The 23,624-nt window shown below is 35.8% G+C and overlaps 2 protein-coding genes across 2 annotated transcripts; both read left to right on the top strand.

Moving 5' to 3' along the window:
* Positions 1–278: 278 nt before the first annotated feature.
* On the top strand, positions 279–5,264 carry LOC138682457 (uncharacterized). Its single transcript, XM_069773289.1, has 4 exons — positions 279–1,880; positions 2,468–2,603; positions 3,698–3,952; positions 4,948–5,264. Exons 1-4 carry the CDS (start codon positions 1,728–1,730, stop codon positions 5,262–5,264), a joined length of 861 nt encoding a protein of 286 aa, XP_069629390.1. The 5' UTR covers positions 279–1,727.
* A 3,186-nt stretch (positions 5,265–8,450) lies between these two features.
* On the top strand, positions 8,451–20,613 carry LOC138682490 (tenascin-R-like). Its single transcript, XM_069773420.1, has 9 exons — positions 8,451–8,655; positions 8,799–9,083; positions 10,706–10,987; positions 11,658–11,927; positions 13,354–13,614; positions 15,122–15,252; positions 15,433–15,562; positions 19,589–19,739; positions 20,253–20,613. Exons 1-9 carry the CDS (start codon positions 8,538–8,540, stop codon positions 20,377–20,379), a joined length of 1,755 nt encoding a protein of 584 aa, XP_069629521.1. The 5' UTR covers positions 8,451–8,537; the 3' UTR covers positions 20,380–20,613.
* The last annotated feature ends 3,011 nt before the right edge of the window (positions 20,614–23,624 follow it).

Genomic DNA, 23,624 nt, shown 5'->3' with positions numbered 1-23,624 from the left:
GTTGAACCTTAGGTCTTTGTGGTCAATTTAATTTTTTTTTTAAATTGCTGCAGTCTTTGGGTGAAGGCCTAAAAAGTACCAACAGGGTGCTGGCGACAAAAAGGGACATTCTAAATACCTCTTGCCACATACAAGTATGGTAAAATTTCTGTGTACACTTGAAAATTCAGTTCTTGTTTTTATGTCTAGAAATATATATTTATGTACAGTAAAATGGCATACAGTATTGCTGATGGTGGAAAATTATTAAACATGGTTAATTCAATTATTGGCAAACATACATTTTTTTTATTATCTTTAAGAGCAGATTTTCCTACCCTTTGGATTTTCTGGACTAGACTGTTTTTAGGCAATACAAGCCAGCTATACACCCATCAATTAAAAGCCTGCTACTTTTCCTGGAAAAGTGTTCCTTTAAACGCTTCCGTGTATGCCATCAATATTAGTGTAGTATGTCAATTCAGGGGCTTCCAAGAGGTGGTACGTACTGTCTTACAAAGGGTTTATAGAGGTTACTTTATAAAGTTTGTACTTTAAAAAGTGTGATCTTAACTCTGCACATTAAGATCTTGATAGATTTATAGTTATGTTAGTTTTTCATTAGTTAAAGAAAGTTATCTTAAACCAAACTGAGTTCCAGAGTATGTTGTATTAAAAAAACAGAGAAGAGCCGAGTGTTCTTGCTTTTTATGGTGCATTTTTTTGTGTGGTAGATTGCTTTACAGGACAACACAAAGTAATATAATAATAAAAACCTTAACTTTTATTTTAGTGTGCTAGGGTTCCTATTTGATTTTTGTTTTGGTTTGGTTTTTTGAACTACATTTTGAGTTCATTGCTAAATGATGGCGTTTATTTATCATCCCAATTCATAAAGAAATGGAACTTAAATGGAACTTAAAAGACAGAACTGCAGTCTTTTAACAAATGTGATGTGATAGGGATTGGCATTACATGCCCCAATTTCTCTGAATTTCAGAGGTGTGATTCAGGTTTCTATCCTGTTAGATAGAAGCAACCTCTAAGTTTCTGGTTCCAAATGAAATTCAAACACAGAAGGAACCTGCTTCTCTAAAGAGCTAAGCCAAAGTCCTTCAAAGGCAGGTACAGTTACTAAAAACCTAGTGTCAAAAATACAGAAGACTAGTGTCTAGAATGAGTTGACCTCTGTAAGAAGTTGAAATGCTGAACCAAGTTTGTAATGCCATGTCTAAATTGGATTGGTAGGGAGTTGCATAATAAATTATTTCTTTACCTCTTGAACGTTGCTGTTTTTTATTCTGAGATATTTGGAAGCTGTGAAAGTGATGCCAGTAAAGTCTTTACCGTGTAATGTGGGAATAAGACAGAGACCTCCAACTCCTGGACAGAGACCTCCAACCCTGACTGACCGCTACCTGTAATTGCAATATGTACACTGCAAGTTAAATCTCTGACCTTGTTTCTAAAATGATGACAGATTTCTCTTGTCCTAGTAGGGCATATTTGGGTCAACTGACATGGTTTGTCCGCCTCTGGAGAGAGAAAGAAAAATAGAATCTGTACCTGCAGAACTTGTAAAAAAATTATGAAGCCCCTGTGTGTCACACAGTAGGGCTGGTGATACTGGTCCATATAAAAAATGTTGCTAGCTGACAAGGTCTAGGTAAAAGTTGTTAAAATTGACAGAATTTAATTATTTAGTTAGAGGTACATTTTCTGCATTTTCTACTAAGTTGCATTCATGTATGTTTCTGTTACAGGGTTCAGAGAGTCTAGACTGTGACCAAGTGAAAAAGCCTGCTAGAGTAGTTTTGATGGAGTGGACTGAATTGCCCAAAGGAGAGGATCCAGACTATTATATTGTAACATACCAGCAAGCAGATGCTTTCAGTCAAAAAGTAAATTTCGTCAGTCTAAGTGATAAGTAGTTCCATATGTATTTAAGCTGTAGATACCAGTAGTTAATACCATTGTGTGTTGTGTGTGTGTGTGTGTTCGTTTAAAAAAGATAATGTAAAATAGCAAATAAAGAGAAAGTTTGGAAAACTTGTACTGAATTCTGTAATTCTTGTCATTTATGTGCACTCTTACAGAGTCCTGTTGAAGCCAGTGGGACTTAAAAGACCATTGAGTATCCTGGTTGAATAAGTATAGATAGGCATATGTTCAAAGTTAAGAGTATGCATGTTCTTCAAGGTACTGTGGTTTGAAGGAGGAGTCTAACTTCTCCAGAAGAGGCACAGACACTTTGAGCACAGGATGTTCTGGAACTTAAAGAAAATATGGGGATTTTAATACAAAGGTGTTATTAGCAGTTTGATTTCCAAAAGGTCTTGTTTTAAATGCATTGGGTATTTTGCAGTTTAACTGCAGCCTTAAGTTTGACATGCTGCAATATAAGCTACCCTTTTAAAAACTTCATAGATCATTTATGAATTGTATCTTTATTACTTTCACTATATCCAGAAATTCTTTTAACTTGCAGAATGTAAGAAACATTTCTAAAGTTGAACAGAAACCTGTCAGTACTACAATTCTGCTTGAGGAAAATAAGAAGTATGATATTACAATACAATCTCTAAAAAATGGCCGAATCTTAACTGTAAAATCATTTAAGACACGTAAGTAGAGTAGCACAAAAATATTTTGGCATTATTATAGTTGGTCTAATACTGAAGATTAAAGAAGTAGGGGCTGAAATCTGAAGCTTACTGGTGTATTTAGAAACTTCGCATCAATGTATGTTTTCAACCATGAAGAGTAGAAGGAACAATTTTATGTAACTAATTTGGTTAGTGTAACAATTCTGCAATATGGACTGATGTAAATGTTTGGGAGATATTTAAACGTTATGGGCTTTGCGATACTACAGTACTTCTAGGAGAAGAGATTTATAAAAGAGGATGATGGAGGAAGTTACTTAAAGCCTGGCAATTTCATATCAATGTAGGGTTGTGATTGTCATATAAATTAAAAATACTAAATATTTTTGTTTCCACTTTATGACAGTCCCTCTTTAAAAAGGGTTAATGAGTACCTTGAAGATCTTAATATTGTGACTAAGTGGGACAGACTTTTAGTATAAGAATTTGTGAGTCTAGCCACTGAACATATAAAAACATCATTTATAGCAGTAAATATGTTCAGGACCACAAGTCCCACCAGTTACTAGAATGAAAGGGCCTTTTAATCTTAATTTTGTTAACCGCTTTAAAATAGTTTATGGCATTACCTTTGTACACATTACAAGCTCATACTAGCTTTGGAATAGTCTAGGATCTGAATACAAACAACATCACTGGGAAAAATACATAGTAAGTTGAAAACATTGCAGCAGCCATTGACTCTGCTGAAAGTACATTCAGCAAGCTACAGGAAATAATTCATAACACATGCATGTGTTACTGCACTTGACATCTATTACATAACTGGTATTCCAGCAAAGTATGTACTTTTACAGTTAAGCACTCCTTAAACTGTGCACTTTTATTTCTGGTTGCTTCACACATAAGTTTACATAGCATGACAATAAAGAAGAGCGTGACTTAATTTCTCAGTAAGACATTTTCTGTTTTGATACTACCTTTCTCTCCCTAATGTGTGTATCCCTCATCACTTCTTAAAAGAAAAAGAATAATAATATTGATGCAATAAAACTTTGAGCTAATTATTCCCTTGTGGTAAAGACAGTATTTATTTTTTCTTGATCTACTAGGTGGAATTTCAGAAAATGACATCAGAACATTTGTGACAGCTACTACAGTGTCTTTTAATTGGAGTACAATGACCAAAGAATTTTCAGTTTCAGCTTCACTGAATGACACTTCTCAGTTTATAAAAAAAACCAGTGGATTCTTTGTATGGAGTAATTTGGCACCTGCCACCTTATATACATTTAAGTTTATATTTGAACAATTACATCTTGAATTTATAAATGTGTCTCAAGCGCTGGATGTTCAAGCTGAAACAGGTATGTATTAGAGTTTGTTGTAGTCACAGTGAATGCAAGGAAGCACTGCATATTTTCTAGGTTTAAGAGTAAATTGTAAAAGCCTGTATTCCATTTTACAATTTTTAACAGGTGTGGATTATTTCTTTTCTAGAAAGCTGAAAAAAATTGAATGTTAGTGACATAGAAAAGTTATTTCTAGTTAGTATTTCCTAGTATTTTTAGGAGCAAGAATTCAAATTTGTATGTGCAAATATTTTAAGCCAACTACATTTTTTTACAGTGTAAAACAGAGTCAAGTGAATGTTGAAGTTAAGCACTGTAATTACATGAGTGTAAGGATCAAATTTGCTATACAGCTTTAGTGAAAAGGCGGGGAAAATCCTGAATTTAGTAAGGATATGGAATGCTTTTTGCCAGCGTTTGAAGTGATGGTTTTGTACTGCTGAGTGGCTAATCTAGCTACACTGTTTTGTTAGAAGTGCTGTGAAAGAGGTAGGATTCTGAGGATGTTACAGCTTAATTTTGTAACTTCATTCCTTTAAATGTGCTACTCTGATAATGCAACTTAAAATCTTTAAATTTAGGAACACAAATGAAAGGATTATATAGGCTCAAATTCAAGGAAATGATTATTTTCCTAAACTCAGGAAACTATTAAAAAGAAATGATTTGTTAACTTCAATTTTGAAATTTAAAAAATGAGCCATCAGAAGCTAAGCTTAAAGAATGATTTTTTTCCTAGAGTAGGATAAAAATTAATGGGTCTTTTTTTTTTGCTTCAGTAGGTTGTAGTTGATACTCCTTTAATTCAGTCAATCAGATTTTGTTAAGACACTCAGGATTTTGAAGGAGTGTTGATTCATAATTACTGAATTTTGGGGGGGGTTGCAATTGTGAATTAATCAAATGCTATTGTCATCAAAATATCTGTGTAATTATAAAAATTCTTAAGCTGTACCACTGCCATGAATGGTACAGAATATCTTTAAAATCCTGTCCTTGTTCACCTATAGGCACCTGTTCCCAAGGGTGGGTGGCATTCCAAAGCAGCTGCTATCGAATGGGTAAGGACAGCAAGCCGTGGAAGGTGGCGCAAGAAATCTGTGAAACGACTTCACAAGGGGCGCATCTTCTTGACATAGGGAGTGAAGAAGAACATGGTTTCATTTTGTCTTATCTCCAGACAGTTAGTCAAATAATCATGTTATGGACAGGTCTTAATGACCTAAAGGTCAGTCTATTCTATCTTCTTTGCTATTACATATATGGAAGCAGGAGAATTTTGATGTACGGAGCCCGATTCTTTGGCATAAAAAATGCTACACAGTAAATTGGTTATTTGTTTGTATAGTTATTAGTAGTTGGAAGAGGAATCATTATTTCTTCCTGTTTAGAAATACTGAAAATATTTAGCAGGCCGTAGCTTGGAAAGAGACATATTTTTTACATAACCTGTTTAATTTTTCTTTTTTTGTGAGTACTTCACAGGGATATTGTTTTGCCTGTAGGTGGTGCTGCATTGCCAGATTTTAAGTCTTACTCTCCAAGTATGTTACTATGGATATCAAAGCCTGGGGTTGGCTTTCTCAGTTTTCATGCAGGTCTAAAATGTTGAGTGTTGAGCTTAGCAAGGTCTGTCCAGTATGGCTGCTGGATAGGCCAGTGGAAGAATGAATGAGAGCAACGTATTTCTTGTAAAAAGTTTCCTGTTCCTCATATTTGGGATATGAAGGTTCTTAATGCCAGCTCTGCTATGTGGTGTGGTGTGTGATTTGGGAACAGCTACAGAGATAAATAAAAGTATTGGGGAAGCTCTCAGAAAGAAGGAGACCCTCTGCCAGAAATGTGGGATCCAGACTCCTGTGATTAGGCATAGCAAAACCTTCTTTTGTGGTAAGTATCAGAAGGTTGGGAGAAAGCCACTGATTTTTGGTTTGGGAAATCTACGCTCTGAAATTTAATTTTAATATCATTTTGGTCAAATTAATTTTGAAAGAAGTGCTATGAAAATCAGTAAAAACAAAGTAGACTTCATTTATAAAGGCAGGAAGTAAGTGGTAAACATGTCATAGACAGAAAATTTCTTTTTTGCAGACTCTGTTAAAAAACTTAATGGGGCTACACAAACAAGTCAGAGTGGGATAACATGCAAACTGAGGAAACACAAACCTGTCTAGGTTTGTGGTTAGAGAAACACTCTAACCTTCCTGGTTAGTAAAGCACCAGTAATATATGCATTTTACACGTAATATTGTTTTATGCATGAGATTTTAGAATTGCTGTAGTTTTTACACCATAGTGATACTAATTGTAACGAACTTGGTATTTTGGAAATAAGGTAGTATTTGTAAGAGGCTGCCAGAAGTAGATGTCCCATGAAAGCATAATATTTTTGCATGTTGGAAAGAGTGCTAGAAAGGTGGGGTTTTTTTCTTTTTAAACTCTGATTACACAGAAAAGAGTTAATTGCCAGTTTGGAATTTGACTGTTAGTCAACTGTTTAATCATTACATGCATTTTTATGTTTGTGGGAGTCTGGTCAGTTAAATGAACTAGATGAGTACCTTGTTTTAAGAGTAGCAAGGGATAATAATAAAATGCTTGTTTTTCAAGCACTTCTTTCCTAAATATTTGTACTTAATTAGTGTGTTCAAGTACTGTATGAACATGTTGAAGTCCTTCTAAGTGTCATTGTTGTCATTTGCTCTCACCTTACAAGAACTCCAAATTGTACTTGCACCAAATTGTACTTACCCCAGGAGTTCAAAGATCATGGGACATATGCTAGGAATTGCAGGACTTGTTTAAAATCTGAAATAAAAAATATGGATTCAATTATTTTTGCTTTCTCTTTCATATTTGAACCATTAGGGAGTTAAATTTCTGTTTTCAAGTTCTTTTCTCCCAGTACCCATGGGACTTGAAATGTTCTATGAAAAAATGTTGAGACTATAACCTACTCAGAAGATTTCAGCAGCCTTAGGAAAACTGCCAAGCACTGTGACACTGATAAAAATTAGCAACATTGTGAGCAAAATTAGTTCTGTAGCATTTGCATTCTCACAGTTTCTCCTTCTTTAACCCTCTTTTGTTCTGTATCTGCATTCAAACCCTTCCTGACGAGGGTGAGCATTCCTGTGAAAGACAACAGGGACCCTGGAGATGTAGGTCAGTGAGCTGGGCAAGGATGAATGGAGCGCTTCGGTGATACCCACATGTCTGTCCTGACACTCTGTTAGGAAGTGGAAAAGGTAGCCAAAGACTATTTGCTGAGGTTCTCTTACAAGCCTTGCTACAGAGGTTTGTATCATAGTAGTATATTGTGGCTTCCTGTGCTTGTAGTTAACTCTGCCCAGGAAGACCAGCATAAGAAGAAGATAGGCATTGATTTACATAGTATTTTCAAAACAGCAGGCTAGACACACCAGTCCTCCTGAAAGTCAGGCTGAATTATTTCATACCATTGAAAATCTTGTTCACTCTCTTGGGAAAATGAAAGACATCACGGAATTTCATTTGATTCTTTTCAGTTCAATGGATGAATTGAAAAAAACAGGCTAGTCTCAACCAACGTGATTTTTTGTTGTTTTCTCAAAGAAATGGAAAAAAGATCATTTTCCTCTTCCCCCTCCCTCCTTTTGAATATCTTTAACAAAATGGAAAAGCAATGCAAGTCTTAAAATTATGGTGGTACCTCAACTCTTCTCCATTACAATACTTAAAGCATTTATTTAGATTGTAGGACCACAGACTTGCTATGCCTGAAAACAGTATGCTAGTATACCTCCTGAGAGTGCTCCAATGATAATAAATGTGCATAAATGTGTTGGGTTTTTTATTAATCCCTGTAGATGTTAGTATATGTTAGTGCAGTGCAAACTGAAACCTGTCTCCCACTAGAGGGGTCTGCATTGCAGTGCTGTAAGCATATTCTACAAGCATCTTTCCTCCAAAATATCATGTTGCCCTGGTCTAGTATTTGTAGAGCTCTGCTGGAGAAACTGAAGTTTAGAAACTTGGAGTCAGGTGTGAGTGAGTGTCCTAACTGCCAAGCTACCAGCAAATAGGAGAAAGGGGAAAAGATAGCATTTCCTTATCTGATTGTGAATCCAGACCTGGATTTTTTTCAGCTAAACTATTTTTGCTTTCAGACGGAATTTATGTATATTTTTGACTGACTGAATATTTTTAAAGTGATTAACATTTTTAGAAAATTATCCATTCATTATTATTAGATTATTTGATTAATAGTGATTTTTAAAGGTTTGTTTGTAATGATCAAACACTCTAGCCTTATGTGGCTTATATGACATGATACGATATTATTACCTTGTAATCTTTTGTAATAGAAGGGATAGAATTTTACACTGAAATATTTACTTTATTCAAAATGTTCCTATACAATTAATTTGCATAAATGGAGTATGTAAATTTTGGATGTTTAGGAGATATACTTGCAATGAGGAAAGCCTTAATAATTCATAAATATAATGTAAAAATACATGGGGTTTTTATTTCTGTTTTTTCAATGTAGGAAGAAGGTCGGCTCTCGTGGACAGATAGATCTCCTTATCTTCTAAAGGCTGGTATCTCAACTTTGTCAATGATACCAGAAAACGAAACGGACTGCTATGCCCTTCAGAGAGATCCCACTGGTCCAGACTATTTCTTCACAGGGTTTTTCTGCTATATACAGCTACCATATATTTGTGAATATGAATGTAACTATATTTTTTCCAGTCTTTTGCATTTATTTTTAAAAGCCTTCCCCCAATTACCTTCATCTTTGAAGATACAAATATAAATAGAAAAAGGTTTTCATGATCTTCAATGTTTTTTTTTCATTTTTGCTGTTCTTTTTCAGTACCTCTGGTACCAGAAAACTTCACATTTAGTGTGCGTGATGTCAAGACAACTGAAGCTGTATTTATGTGGAGTGATATGGACATGCGGCTTAAGTCAGGCTTTGCACTTATAATTAAGTACTATTTTGATCAGTGGAAACCATACATTCTGAACTTGCCTGTGAATACAACTCAGGCAAAAATTGTGCAGTTGTCTCCTGGCCTTTGCTATAGTTTTTTATTAGCAGCAAGGAACCCAGAAGGGACACAGACTATCTTAAGTCCAATTCTGAAGGTAGAAACAAGTAAGTTACAAAAATAAATAGCAGTGATAATCAGATAATCATACAGTTCTTATATTTTTCTTTTAATTACACTGTTCCTTGTGATGCTATTTTGTCTGAAAATAGAAATAATTCTGAACATGAATTCTGAATCCAGGATTTACCAGTTTGCAGAGTGGATTCCAACATCTTCATTTTGCTTTTGTGCTACAATGCTTTATTGGGATTGATGAGGAAAAGCTCAGGAGTTTTCAGTGGCTGCAAGCAGAAAGCCAGCTACAAATTCTGTTTCTGTGACATATATTTTAAAAGCTCATTCTTACCATAATTTTACTCACAGGATTCCTACTGATGTCCAAAGTTAAAGCTGGATGTCAGAGTAGCAGTAAGGTATTTTTTGGCCATGCTGGTGAAATGCAGAAGCATACTTTCCAATCTGAAGTAAAAGATTTGTTGGAATGAGCGGAGGTATCCCTGTATATGTGCAGTTAAGATTAAGACAAGCTTTATGGTTTAAAAATACGTTGTATTTTGGCATGCTGCATGATGCAGTATGGCGTAAGAGAAATTCATGAACAAATTAACTTGTGTTCTAGTAAAGTCTAGCTGAATGAAGCCAAATGAAACCTGCCAGTTGGTAGAGATGAAAAATACCTTTGCATCTAAAGGTGATCAAATGGAGATGTCCTCAAGGTAAAACTACTTCATGGACGCAGTTTTAGGTGCAAATTTTCTTCATGTTCCTGTTTCTGTGGTACTGGGAAAATGTTCTGATTTTCAGAAGTTAAGGAAAACATACTGCCCTAACATTTTTACCAATTCTGGCAAGGCAGTCCAAATATGAGTCAGAGGTCCATTTTCTTAGTCAGAACAAAATACAGGTTTTAGTTTAGGGGAAAGAAGCTGTTCCTTTTCTCCAGCAAGTACATTTTGTACAGTTCACTTCTTCATCCCCTGGGCTGCCAGCTTCTCTGCTCCCTAATCTGATGGTTTGTTTTCTGTATATAAGACCTTGTAATGCAAGTTGCCTCTATAACGAAGGAAAGATATTTCTGCTTTCTCCTAAGAGAAGCAAATATGTGTTTTACCTCTGAAATCAGGTTTTCAGCTGCAACATTGCTATCTACAGAAACATAATTGTCCAGGCAGGGAAAATTAACACGATTTACTAATTAGACTAGTGACTGAATTGTTGGAAGAGGTGTAGGAAACATGTGAAGAACTGTTTTAAGATGATTGATAAAAACAGTGTGCATTGAACACTTAAACTTTTTGAAATTTAGTATATTTTGCCATCTAATTCATTAGGACCAGGTTTTAACAACTTGGGTAATTCATACCATTTGTCTTGGGCAATGTTTCTGATCTGACTGAAATACAAGAGAGGACCTAAGTGGGGACTGAGCTCTACATAAAGAGCTAGGGGATTCAGAAAAAACTTAATTAGAGAGTAGGGGTATTGCTCTGTGTATCAATATTAGATACACTGTCAAAGTTGCATTGTTTGTTTTCCGCTGATACTATTTAACATGTATTTAAGTGTGTACTATTAGCTTTTCAGGCTGTATTAAAAAAAAAAAAAGTTATTGGTAAAAGGCATCAGAAGCTATTATCCTATTTCTCTTCCTAATCTTATTCAATAGGGCCATTGCACTCCCAGAAGTTAGAGGCTACGTATGTTTCATCTGCAGAAATACATTTGAAGTGGAAGCCTCCACAGCGTTCATCCAGTGCTTTTCATTACTACCTAGTCAACATTTTGGATACGGAAACCAACATCTGGGAACAGTTACCAGTTGAAAAAAACAGGACTTCAGTAGTAATAGGAAATGTAAAACCTTATCATCAGTATCGGGTATATTTACAGAACGTAGCAGAGAAAGGAACTCTCAGCTGCCATGAGGAGCCTGTATTAATCACAACAGGTGATGTATCAATTTTCCAGTTGTTTTATTTCACTAGACAGAGTTTCAATTGAAAATACAAGGCACAAAATTATTTTTAAGGCAACATACTGATTGCGGTTTGTTGGCGTGTATTGGGGAGAAAGTCGGGACAATTCTTTTCTATATTCTCTGTTTACTGGTTCTAACCTTCAGAACCTTCCAAAAGCGTGAACGTACCTATCCCTTTATTTATTTATTCACTTACTTAATTACAGCACATTAATATGTGCTAAAGAAGCGACATCCTATTTTATAAATATTTATGGTTAGCATATTTAATTTTAGCAAGGTAGAAACGTTACCATCATGTCTCAGATTATGTAGGTGAAGGCAGATTAATTTATTTTTCTGATCATAGATACTGTGACTCAGATGGTGTCAACTTTTGTTACTCTCTGTATGTCCAATAGAATGGAATATGCTCGTAAAATAAGTCCCTATTTGTTATGAGAAAACAGAAAGCAGAATCTGCCTGTAACAGGTAGTTGTCTACAAACTATTTTAAGAAATAATTAAATGAATTAGTACTTTTAAAATCATGGAATTTTTAGAAGAAAAGATAAACCAAAAGGCATCATTGGGAAGTGATTGTAAATTGATAGTAAGTTTGATCTGTGGTTTTATACTGACATCTTTTTCTTCGATCAAGCTGTCAGCCCACCTACAGCTGTTTATATTCACCCAGAGGATGTACAAGAAGAGAGTGTAATCCTCCACTGGAAGCTGCCACAAGAGGGTCAGGAATCCTACATTCAAGTGAAACCCAATGCAGAGATAGGTGACACTATGAAGTTTTTAGTAAACAATACAGAAGAATTTAAGATTGATCTCCTAATTCCTGGAATGGATTATGAAATAGCGGTGGCAAGTGTGAATAATGGAAATATGAGTGAACTGAAGACCATTCAATGCACTTTAAGTAAGATATCTTTTAACAGTGGAATCTACAGACTATAATAGTCACAACTATCAGTCTCATTATCATTACTATCATCTAACGGATTTGGTAGATCAAGTCAATTTGCTTAATAGCCAAGGATCAAAACTTGCACGTGAAGTGTACCGATCCAATCCTAATTGTTAACAGCAAAGCAGATGCTGTTAACTTTCAAAGAGGTGTAGCCTTGGGAAACACATTGGTACTACTGAATGTTGTTTAACTGTGGTGAGGACCATAGCAGGGAATCCTGGTCCCACTGACAGAAGAAATCGAGTGAATCATTGATTTCCAGTGAAGTAACAAAATATTGGAATGGTTGAAACAGACTTTATTTTTGGAGATGTATTAAGTGTTTTGTGAATCGTGAGAGGGAAATTACCCTGCTATTGATGAGAGGGTGCTGGGAAAAAATTTTAAGAGTTAGAAGTAGTAGTAGCTGAAAGGTAAAAGCTTTACATTGTTTATAGAAGGGTCTTTCCTGCTAGTTATAATTTACCAAGATGTTGAAATGCTTTTGGCACAATATACATTTTTGCATATGTGAAAGGAATGGGCAGGATTCACTTATACGTGTGGTATATAAAGGCTGCAGCTGTCAGGTTACAGATATATGAAATGCTGTACTGTAATTTTTTCTAAATGATTACAGTATTTTGGAAGGTAGCAGGCTTAGTCTTTTTCAGAATTTTTTATATAGGATTAGATTTAATACCTCATTCAGGGCATAGATGACAAAATTCTAGATGGGATTTTTCACAGCTGTCAGAGCCAGCTGTAAGGGAAGAAAACTAAACACACCAATATTGCATCCATCAAATGTATCTCATTCTCCATGCTCATCTCCCTGTCCACATGTACATTTCTGTATATTTTTCAGCTATCCTGACTTACCTTCTTGGTGCACTTGTGGTTGAAAAGGTAATTCATTGATACCTTTGGAAGCCTAACTTGCTTTGATTCATAAATCATTTGTCAAATGCTTCAGGATGCCAGTAATAAACACTTAAAAAGATCAGGTTGTTTGTTGTTCCTGAGCAAGGACATGTTTTATTATAATAGCCATTTGTTTGCACTGAGCAAGCATATTTCTCAGGGCAGTTGCTTCAGATTTATTGTGTGGCTTTCATTGAATTTATTTTCAGCTGATTTAGCGTGTGGCAATTTTTTTTTTCTTCTTCTTCTTCTTTCAGAGCTCAAGCCTGTTCAAATTGTAGTTCCTTATGTGCTTTATAGCAATGCTGTGGTATTATTTGTTCACATGCCTGATATTGGAGTATTTGATGGGATATATGTTACAAGTAAAAGAGGACCTAATGAGACATTCGTTTTAAAAAGCAATGGTAAAATAATTGAAAACCTTACTGCAGGAACAGAATATGATTCTTTTTTCTTTTTTTTCTTTTAGAGCCCAAGCCTGTTCAAATTGTAGTTCCTTATGTGCTTTATAGCAATGCTGTGGTATTATTTGTTCGCATGCCTGATATTGGAGTATTTGATGGGATATATGTTACAAGTAAAAGAGGACCTAATGAGACATTCGTTTTAAAAGGCGATGGTAAAATAATAATTGAAAACCTTACTGCAGGAACAGAATATGATTTCTGCATTTCTACAAAAAGTGGAAAAATGTTGAGCTCCTTTTACCATGTATCTGGTGTAAAAACATGTGAGTATTTTAAGTTTATTCCTATAAAATTGCACCATATTAAATTTTGATTTGTAAACTTATTTTTATTTCAGTGCAGTAGAAGGACCGGCTTTTTAAAAATCACCTTGATATATCTGTGTAAGTAATTAATAATTATACTAACACTAGCTGTTTTTTAAACAAGGCTATAATCATCCTTTATAATTTCAAAACTTTCTAAATTGTGTTTCTTATATCAAGTCTATAAAATGTCTAGCAAGTATTTCAGGAATTTAGGCTGTATTAAAATGTTGCCCTTGTGGGAAACAAGACACATTTTGACCATTTATTTTAGACAAGAAGATGAGTATCAATGGAGTTACTTCTGTGTCTTGAAATTAGTAAGTTTATTCCTCCTGTTGCATCTTTAAGCAAATAATAAAAGCATTGAGATTCCCATTTTCCAAGATGAAAATTCAATAACAAAGACTTTTAAAAAAGTATCATGGGAAGGGGACTTCTTCTAGCAAGGCTTTTAAAAAAGGAATTTTAATAAGAACTTTAAAAATGTTTAAAAATACATGCTGAAATTCTGTGTTTTCACTTTCCTGTTTTTTATTAATTATACTTCCAAAAGTTTTTCTTTTTCTTTTTTATCATTTTCCTTTGAAATTCTTTTCTGCTCTGTTTCTTTCAAAGTAGAAATGTTATAAAAGGAAAAATTAAGATAGGAAAGAAAGAAGCAGGGAAGAAAGGAGAGGAGAATGAGGGCAAGACAGAAAAATTCTTCCCCAAATAGAGAAAACCTTGAAAGCTGATTTTTCTTAAAATATAGTTTTGATAAAAACTTGGGCTTCGATTGTTCTTATGAAAGCATTTCCTAAACTTAGTATGAAACTGCCTTAGACAACCTAGTTTTGGTCTGTCTCTCCTGGGGGCCCCAAAAACTTGGACAAAAAAAAAATACTGACCCCTCACATGTATACAGTTTTTCTTAGAAAAAGTGTAAATTTTGGTACATTCCAGCCAGAAACAGCTGTGGTGGGAGTGAAAGAGATGCAGAGAAGAGCGGAAGCTTCTCTATAACGTGATCTGAATTGTATCATACAAGGCTATACTAATTAGGGATAAAATGTATTTGTCTTGCCTGGTCTACTTGGTTTTGCTGAGCTGTTTGACAAAATTTAGGTACATTCTGAGCACTATCGTGGTGGTATTGGAGGGATTAACATAATTTTGGAGGACTTTCCCACCTAGGAATGCCAGCTCTATCCTCCGTGAAAAATGCATGTTCAGCCCCATGTAGTTTTAAGATAAACAAGCAAGCAATTTTCTTTAAACAGTGGCATTATTATCTCTTTGTTCTTTTTCCATTTTTATATTTTGGAATATCAGTGTATTTGCACATCTGAGATCAGATTTTGCCCTCTATCTGTTTGAATCTGTTACCGATTGTCTTCACTTCTGTGTCTCCACAGGAGATATAGTAAGTGTTGGATTGAACAAAGCCAGATTGAACAGTAATATGTTTTATGTCCTTTTGCAGGTCTGGCAGCTCCACTCAATGTACGAGAAGGTAACGTTACAGACACTTCAATACAGATTGCTTGGGACCGTGCTGATGGAGAATTTCAGCAATATGAAGTTACATGTACAAATTGTGAGAGTGCTTTCAGGGTATGTTTTTTAAAAGACCACTTGTGTATAGGCAATGCAGTTATTTTTCGAAGTCTTCTATTAAGTAATCAGAGGTTAAGTTAAAAGCTCTATCTCCCATTAAAATAGGTGGAGGTACCATTTAAATAAGATAAGCAAATTTTGCAAGCAGTTCTGTGAAAACTGTATTTGGATTTCTAGGTCCAGAAGGTCAAGCAAGAAACAGCAACATTTTCCAACCTTACTCCTGGTAAGCTGTACAACTTTACAATTCGAACAGAAAAGGAAGGTTTCAGAGACAGTATTTTTGTGACAAAGGAAATAGAGACAGGTGAGACCACAATGTTGTCAAATTCAGCACTTGTTTTACTCCATCTATATGTCTTGCTTTCTTCTTGAATTTTATTTTTGTCTTAGAGAAAAGCAATTCAATCATTTTCATAATTTTCTCCTTATTGTCTTTCATTATTATTTTCCTTATTCTTTGACTGGTTGTGTCCTTTAAGAATTTGAATACGGTTACAGCGTATGATGAACTACCAATGTGAACTTCATAATGACTCAAGCAGGTGTACGGTCCAGTAATTGACACTTGCACACTGTCTGGCGAGCAACTTTACAGAAAACAAAATCTTTTTTCTTAGACTTCTCTTTAATGTTTGATTTCTCACCTCAGTGCTGAGTTTGAACACACTTAGGTGTTCAGAACTGAATTAGTTTTATGATATTCTCTCATTGGCCTCCCCTTACATCGGGACTAAATTTGAGGCTTTCTACATTTAGTTCTACTTTGGGTTAGGACATTTGATTCTCAGCAGCATAGTTCTGTTCTGTTCCAGTTCTTCTCCTAGCTGCTAGTGGCTTCCTTCCATTATACATTTAAAAACCATTCTCTGATTGTTACTTTTTTCCTTTCTAAATTAAGATCCCTTGAAGTCAGATTTTTCTGCTTCTTTTTCTCATTCTAGCAAGTATGTTCATTCTGAAGGGTTCTTTTGTTTTTGGAATGATGTTTCTCCTCTATGTCCGTATCAGGCTTTCACTTGTAACACAATTATGTGTCTTCTTTTTGATGTCACTGTGAATAAGTCTATTCAGATATCACCAAAAAGTGAGTACTGTGGCCAGTAACCTTCACATACTATCTTGAGATAATAATTTCAGAGTTGTATCTGTTCACTGTTGCTTCTTTTTTCAATAAGCATGATGTTCTTATTCCAGTGAAACTACATTAAAAGAGAGTTCAAAGTCTCTGAGCTGCGCTCTTTCTCCAGTAATGTACAGTGTCATAGATACTGAGATATCCTGCTCCAATGGAAAATGGTACCTTCATCTTGGGTATGGGAATTAATGGTGTGGAGAGAAAGGAGTTTTGATTGTTAGTTCTAGATAAAACCTGGACTAGACTAGCAGTGTCACTATTCTTGGCTAGCAGAGTAACTCAGCAGTGGTTCTGAGGCTGTCTTGACTCTAGGAATACATCCACTGTTGCATTGCTTTTTGGTTGTAAAGTTATAGCTAATAATAAACTACATAGTATCTTATAGTTTAGAGGCAGAACAAGGAAGGATTTTACTAGTATAGGAAAAGTATGCCTCAAAAACATCTTTGGATTCTTTCAAGGAGTCATCAAACATGTGGTAAGGGAGATGCAATTGATGTATGCTTTGTGGATTTCCAAAAACCTGCCAGTGAGATTCCCTTACTGTGGCGCTTAAAAAAGTAGCCAGTCTTTTAAATTGACCTAACAACTGGAAATAGAAGATAAAACTAGTTTCCACAGTAGAGGGAGGTTGTCAGATGATTTCTGGGACCTGTTCTGTCCAAAACATTCATAAATGATCTAGAAAAGTGAGCAAACACAGAGGTAACAGTTTGCTGATGTACAGTTAGTCAGGGTAGTAAGGATGAGAACTAGCAAAGAGTAACTGTGGAAAAGACCATATGTGCCTCAGTGGCTACACGTTAGTGTCAGATGCAATTCAGTTTAAATAAGCGTAAAGTTATACACAAGGCAAAAATAACCCAAACTTCATGCATATATGGTCAGCTCCGAGCTGACTGTTACATCTCTGGAGCAGTATCTTGAGAATACGATGGGTAGTTCCATGAAAAAATCAGCATGTAGCTCAGCAGCAAAGTAAAAAGCAGCTGGGATGTTACAAAACAGAAAATATCACCATATTATCTATAGGAGTCCAGGTACTCTTGCCTTTTGAATACAGCATGCAGTGATAACAGTTCACCTGCACACCCCCAAAGGAGCGCAGAGAGGCAATGGCAAGAAGGGGACCCCAAATTATACCCTGCCAGACTGCTGCCAGGCCCATCACAGGAGCCATTCAAAGGTCCATCTCCACAAGCCCAGAGGAACACAGTGGCAGGCGGGAGCCCGAACTACAGCCTCCCAAGGAACAGACACCCTGTCCAGGTCCTTCCCAGGGCTCTCAGGAGACCCTCAGGCCCTGTGTCCAGGCGCGGAGCCCATCAAGACAGTCATCAGGAGGAGCTCTCTGGATCACCTTTTGGACTAAGGGGGGGGTTACTGCCTAGGGGTGTAGGACATGTTATGGGATGCCAGGAAAAGCAGTTTGGGATCACACAGGACTTACGATGGGGCGTGTAAGGGAGGAATCAAAGGCAGGAAAAGGGAGGGCATCAGGTGATTTGGGGAAGAACAAATGTGGGAGAATATAGGGGTAAGGGGATAAAAACAACTCATCACATGTAAATGATTTGCTTGTCTGACTGTGCCCTGCACCTGATCAGCACAATCTGTCCTGTCTTATTAAACCCCTTTCTAACTCCTTCCTGTTCTCTGTGCGTGTGTGTGTACAGGACCGTGAGTGCAGCAGCTGGAGCTGGCCCGTGAGTCAGAGGGCCCTTGTGTCTGCGATGCAGCACCTAGAGTGAGCACGGGTGTGTGGGTGAGTGCGTGACTGCTAGCGAGATCCAGCTGGGTGGGCTGGTGGGTAGGGCAAGTGGCCTGGGAGCAAGGGGGTGGGTGGGCCAGCTCTGGGAGTGAGAGCATCTGCGTGTCTCTAGTGGCGAGAGCACGGGGCGGGGGTCACCTGTTGGGACCTGGGAAGTCCTGGCCATCTCTGTGTGTGTGCCAGCAACTGGAGAGATGGGAATCCAGGGGCATCTACTGGGCAGACTGAGTGTCTGAGCCCAACTGCTGGGGAGATCCACCTTGTACATATGTATATAAGTATTCTCACTAGTGGACCTCCATTCTCAGCAGGAGTGGGGAGCAGGATGAGGCCATTGGTCCTGTCTGTGTTCGTATGAGTGCTCCGAGTGTCTGTCTGTGATCTGTGTGGCCGGCCATGTATATTGTGTATATATGTGGTGTATATGTGTGCTCTGTGTGCGTGTGCCTGCTGGGAATACAGCCTCAGCCTTGCTGCTGGTTGGAGCTGGGGACATGGCTTCTCAGGCTGTTGGATCTGGCATGTTATATTTTCCTCTAATAGGTCCCTAATGTGAAAAAGTAAAGTATCGTAGATGCAATGGAAAAGATTCATAGGAGAGCAGCAAGTGTGATCAAAGATACGTAATGTTTTGCATTTAAGGAACCACTGAGCTAAAACTGATACAGGAACAATGATGTAATGTAAAATCATTTGTGAGAAGATAAGTCATGGAGAGGTAATTATGGAGCGAGTAAGAAATTATAATTCACTGACATTTCCTTTGCAAGAACTAAGGAGTTGAAACTAGAAGAAAGCAAGTAGAAAACAAGCAAAAGGAAATGGCTGTTTATTAAATTTGTAGATAAGTTGCAGAACTTCTGGCCACGTGATATTTTCCGTGATGATTGTGGTCATAGGTTCAAGTGGAGACTGAACACGTGTAAAAGAGAAGTCTGCTGAGGTTTACTAAATTCACAGAAATCACCTTTGGCTCAGGAAATCCTTGGGCTGCAGACTGCAGTCTGGGAGATTACTGAAGGGGATTATCACTCTGTGCAAGTCTTGCTTTTCCGTATACACACTTTTGGCCACTGTTCAATACAAGATGCTGTGCTAGTGGGGACTTTGGTCTCAGCCCAGTATGCTACCTCTTATACTGACATTTCTTTTCTTGAGGAATTGTGCATTTTTGAGGAACTCTACATCAGTGATGTCAGAACTGCATTACAGAGCAGCAAGCAGCTTGGCTCTGGATCTCGTGGATAACAGAAGTCCCTATACACATTACTGCAGTGGTATTGGTCTGTGTGTCCTTGGATAAGCAAGGACATGACATAATTTTCATGGAGTTTTCATTGCATTCTGATGACATGAGTCCTGTCATAAAATAATGTATTTAAAATTTATTTTAAAAGTAATGCATTTTTTTTATTGTCACACAGTACCAAGCGCAGTTCAATATCTGAACTATAGCAGAGACTCTGAATCAATAACTGTTACCTGGCCACCAGCCCAAAATATGTTTGATGGATATGTTATTTCAATAAACAGTAAGGTCTTCAATGAGGAGAAAATGTTACCTTCTGGTGTAAGGTATGAGGATTACATTTAAAAAAATAACTGACATGAACTCAAAAAAGATGTTTCACTGTATTCGTGTATTTAAAATAAGTAGCCTGCAGTGTTACTTACATGTGATATGTATTTGATTTTTTAGTTGATATACATTACTATACCCATGTGAAAAAAAGATTATTTTAAGAATTGCATTTTTAAACAAATTACAAATCCCATATGATGTGTTTGTGCAAAGAAGAGCAAACAAAATACTGCACTGGAGTGAGCACCAGTAGAATCTGTGTTTCATTCTGGATTTGATTTAATATAATCTTTTATGAGTTTCTAGTTCACTTGCTGTGAACCATAGCATGATGCATCCTATTTAAGATTTTACCATACTAAAATAGTTTTTGACTGACAATACATATACATGTATACACACATCATGTGTAAATAATATCCATAACACTATAAAGAATTAACATATAAAGATACATACATTTTAAAAATCCTAAAGAACACAATCTCTTTTTTTAATCTTTGTAGAATGTACAAATTTGAGAGTCTTCTGCCAGGCACTGATTTCTTAATCAGTATTGTGACAACCAATGGATTAAAAAGAAGTCACCCCACCATCCTCAAGATTAGCACCTGTAGGTTCATGATTTATTAGTAACTTTTCATGATTTCAGATAATTAGGGTTGTTACATCTTAAGGTATTGTCTAAGAAAAGCTCTTTCTTATTAAATCAATGCATCTTAGCAGTGGCTGGATTAATGTATATATGTCTTTCTTTTCAATCTAAACATTCTTGAAAGTTACTACAAAAAACACAAACAAGTTTCCTTTGTAGTTAATGGGATTCTGCCAGTAACTGAATCAGCAGTAATATCAGGATGACATAACTTTTCCATAAAAATTTACAAGCATTGATTTTATTTTTCATTCTATTGCTAATATGTAGAGATTAATTTAATTTATTTTATATTCTTCTTAAGTACAAAATTAAATCTGGTTCTACACTAAACTATAAAATAATGAATTACAGCAATGACTTCTGTAGATGTTAATTTCCTTCAAATTAATATAGATTATTTTGATAGTAAATTTTGCATCCACTCCTGTCTTTACCTCAGATCCTGATCCACCATCAGATTTACAGGTGTTTGGGCAAGAAGAAAATACAGTCTATTTTTCTTGGAAACTACCAAGAGGAGGATTTGATATGTTTCAGGTGAGATAATAATGGGAAAATGGGAAGAAACCAATGCAATTGTTTACATCTTTTTTTTTTTTTTTTTAATTTGTCAATGAAATTATCATTCTGTATGTACTGCAAACAATAAATATTTGTCTTTATAACCCACATAAGTATGGGAGGGAAATACTGCTATGGGAGAAGATCAGCTAAAAACATACTTCATTTTACATTACTATTTTTTTAAAAGATTATAAAATTATGCTTTTAAAAGCTTTCAAAAGCTGATTTTTCAGCTAGTGTGCAATAAAAAAGAAGATTACAGGTCAGGGGTTGAATGCAACTGCAATTAATCTTTTTTTCTTAGCTTTCCAATCCAAATTTGTAATACAAATTGCTTTCATTAAACTGCAAAGTAAAAAATTCATTGTGGAAGGAAGGATCTAAATGTTTTGTTTAGAAAGTTCCAGAATAAAACTTTTTTTTTTTTTAAATATAGCAATTTACAAGACAAAACTGCAAACATTTGATACCTCCCATACCCTCCTGGCCTTGGGCACTAAGTAGCTCAGGGATTTCCTGTGCGATAGGTTGAAACTGGACATACATAAGAAAAACAGTGACTTTTTTTCTGAATTTGTTTAATCCTGTATACTTTACAATTTCATTATGCCCTGTTTGAAAGAGTACACTCTTTTTATTTTAAACCTGGTATTCTTTAGGTTCTTGTGGTATTAGAAATAGCTAGTACTTCCCTATTCACCATACCCATATCTTTTGTGATTTTATAAGCTTTAATTTCTCAGTTGTCTTCTGTGCATTGTTCTTGTGTGGAAGCTGTTTTACATCTCTTATTATTTTCTTCTTTAATTTTTCTAAGCCTTTTTTATCCTTGAGATTGGGTGCATAATGGAGTTATCAAAAGGTTAATAGTGTTTTCTGTTTTGCTTCCTGTTCCTTTCCTAGGCAATAACATGCTGTCTACCTTTCTGACTAATGTCAAGACTTTTAAAAAAACCTTTTCTATGGACATTTCAATTTGAGACAACTTGATTTGACTCACAATTCATAGTTCATTAATAATGATTCTGCTGTGGGACCATCCTTGACCACTGGAACAAATAATTCAATTACTATTTCTCATATGGGCTAGTCTATACTGAGTGCTCTCTTTGTACTTTGGTCAGCTGGTGGCCTCCCCGACACCCAGATAAGCTTATTGTGTGTTTAAATTATTGTTTTCAGTAGTTGTTATACCATTTTCAATTTGCTCTTCAGTCTCTTTTGGCCTGCTGACCAGTGTTTCTGCTCTGCCCTACTTCCCTGTGCTTCTTAAGTTAGCTTGCATGAATTAGACAAGTTTATAGTTTTAATTTTCTTATTTTGACATGATCTCCAGTTTTTAAGGATATCTTTTCTTAAAGTAATCCTCTTTACTGTTCAAATATTTTTGCTATTTCTACATTCCCTCTACAAACTGAGTGGTGTATTATGTATTAAAGTTGCATTTCAGTGTTTTTCATACCATAATATTTTTGGGTCGTCCTTGTAATTTCCTTTTAACTTGCTTAATCATTTTTAAGTATTTCTCCTTTTCTAATTAAATGTCACTGCGCTGGACTTTTTATTCTTACTAAGAAGCTGAGTTCTAATATTTCATGGTTGGTATTACAGAGTGGCTCTTTAGCATTTGTATTTTGAACCATATCCTTTGCAACGCTTAGCACAAAATCTAGAGTTATTTCTGTTCTTTCAGTTCTCTGGTCAGAAACAATCCACTATGATATCTAAATACTTCATCTCTGGATCATGTTTCACTATGACAGTCAACCAGTCTCTCTTTTGTACCCTGTCTTTTGCAGTCTGTGTTATCCTTTGCATTTTGCAGTCCCTGTATAAACACGGTCATGCAGTCAATAAAACTTTGTGATAGCAAACTGTTCTTTAAACACGTCATTTGAATCAATAAAGATTTCAAGGTATAGCCTTGCACGGTTAACTTACTTGACTAGGATATTCTTTAGCATGTATCACTACCATGAGACAAAGTACTTTGCTTTAGTGGTCTTACACAGTTTATACCCCAATATTACAGTGTCCAATACTTTTCCTCCCCCTTCCCCATGACTTCAATTATATCCTTACCTAAAACTTGAAATCTGAGTATTCTTAGTATAGTTTCTTGACATTTCTTCTTCATTAGTATAACGCTGCATTGATCTGAATGAGTAAGAGTAGCCAGTTGACCTACCACAGCACAATTTGGTGATGTAGACTGGAGTGGTTTTACAAATTTTAAAATTAAATTAAATTCTCTCATTAATGTTTGGAACCAGTTCAGATATACTTTTGTATGTGGTCAGGTTATTTTTACCATCCTGTGGAAAGTAACTGTCATCTTGTAATTGTAATATTGATCTTTATGGCACAGTATTGTTCAGCATCTCATAGAGCAAGCAGCCACATTAGACAGTGTTTTGTCTGAATAAATGAGCTTATCTTTAAATCTTTAATGAGAAAGGCTTCAGTAGACTGGTTGCTTAGTAAGGTGTACCTGCATGGAAGGGATCATTTTACTAATCATTTAAAATTAATTATCCCAGCTCACCAACTTTCTGTGCAATATATTGTAGTTTGTAGAGCGAAGAGTGCACAAAAGGTACTTTCCTAACTTCTTTATACTAGATGTAAATCTTTATAGCTTTGCTTCTAGCATTTT

This window comes from Haliaeetus albicilla, chromosome 28 (genome assembly GCF_947461875.1).
Source record: "Haliaeetus albicilla chromosome 28, bHalAlb1.1, whole genome shotgun sequence".
Taxonomy (NCBI): Eukaryota; Metazoa; Chordata; class Aves; order Accipitriformes; family Accipitridae; genus Haliaeetus; species Haliaeetus albicilla.
The sequence above is the reverse complement of the archived record's forward strand: the minus strand, read 5'-3'. Positions and strand labels throughout refer to the sequence as shown.

Excerpts from the sequence above, each read along its gene's own strand:
- LOC138682490 (XM_069773420.1), top strand. The coding sequence starts at position 8,538 with ATGATACCAGAAAACGAAACGGACTGCTATGCCCTTCAGAGAGATCCC. Across the intron at positions 10,988-11,657 it reads GCCTGTATTAATCACAACAG|CTGTCAGCCCACCTACAGCT; the intron begins GTGATGTATCAA and ends TCTTCGATCAAG. Across the intron at positions 15,253-15,432 it reads ATTGTGAGAGTGCTTTCAGG|GTCCAGAAGGTCAAGCAAGA; the intron begins GTATGTTTTTTA and ends TTGGATTTCTAG.
- LOC138682457 (XM_069773289.1), top strand. The coding sequence starts at position 1,728 with ATGTTTCTGTTACAGGGTTCAGAGAGTCTAGACTGTGACCAAGTGAAA. Across the intron at positions 2,604-3,697 it reads TGTAAAATCATTTAAGACAC|GTGGAATTTCAGAAAATGAC; the intron begins GTAAGTAGAGTA and ends TTGATCTACTAG. Across the intron at positions 3,953-4,947 it reads GGATGTTCAAGCTGAAACAG|GCACCTGTTCCCAAGGGTGG; the intron begins GTATGTATTAGA and ends GTTCACCTATAG.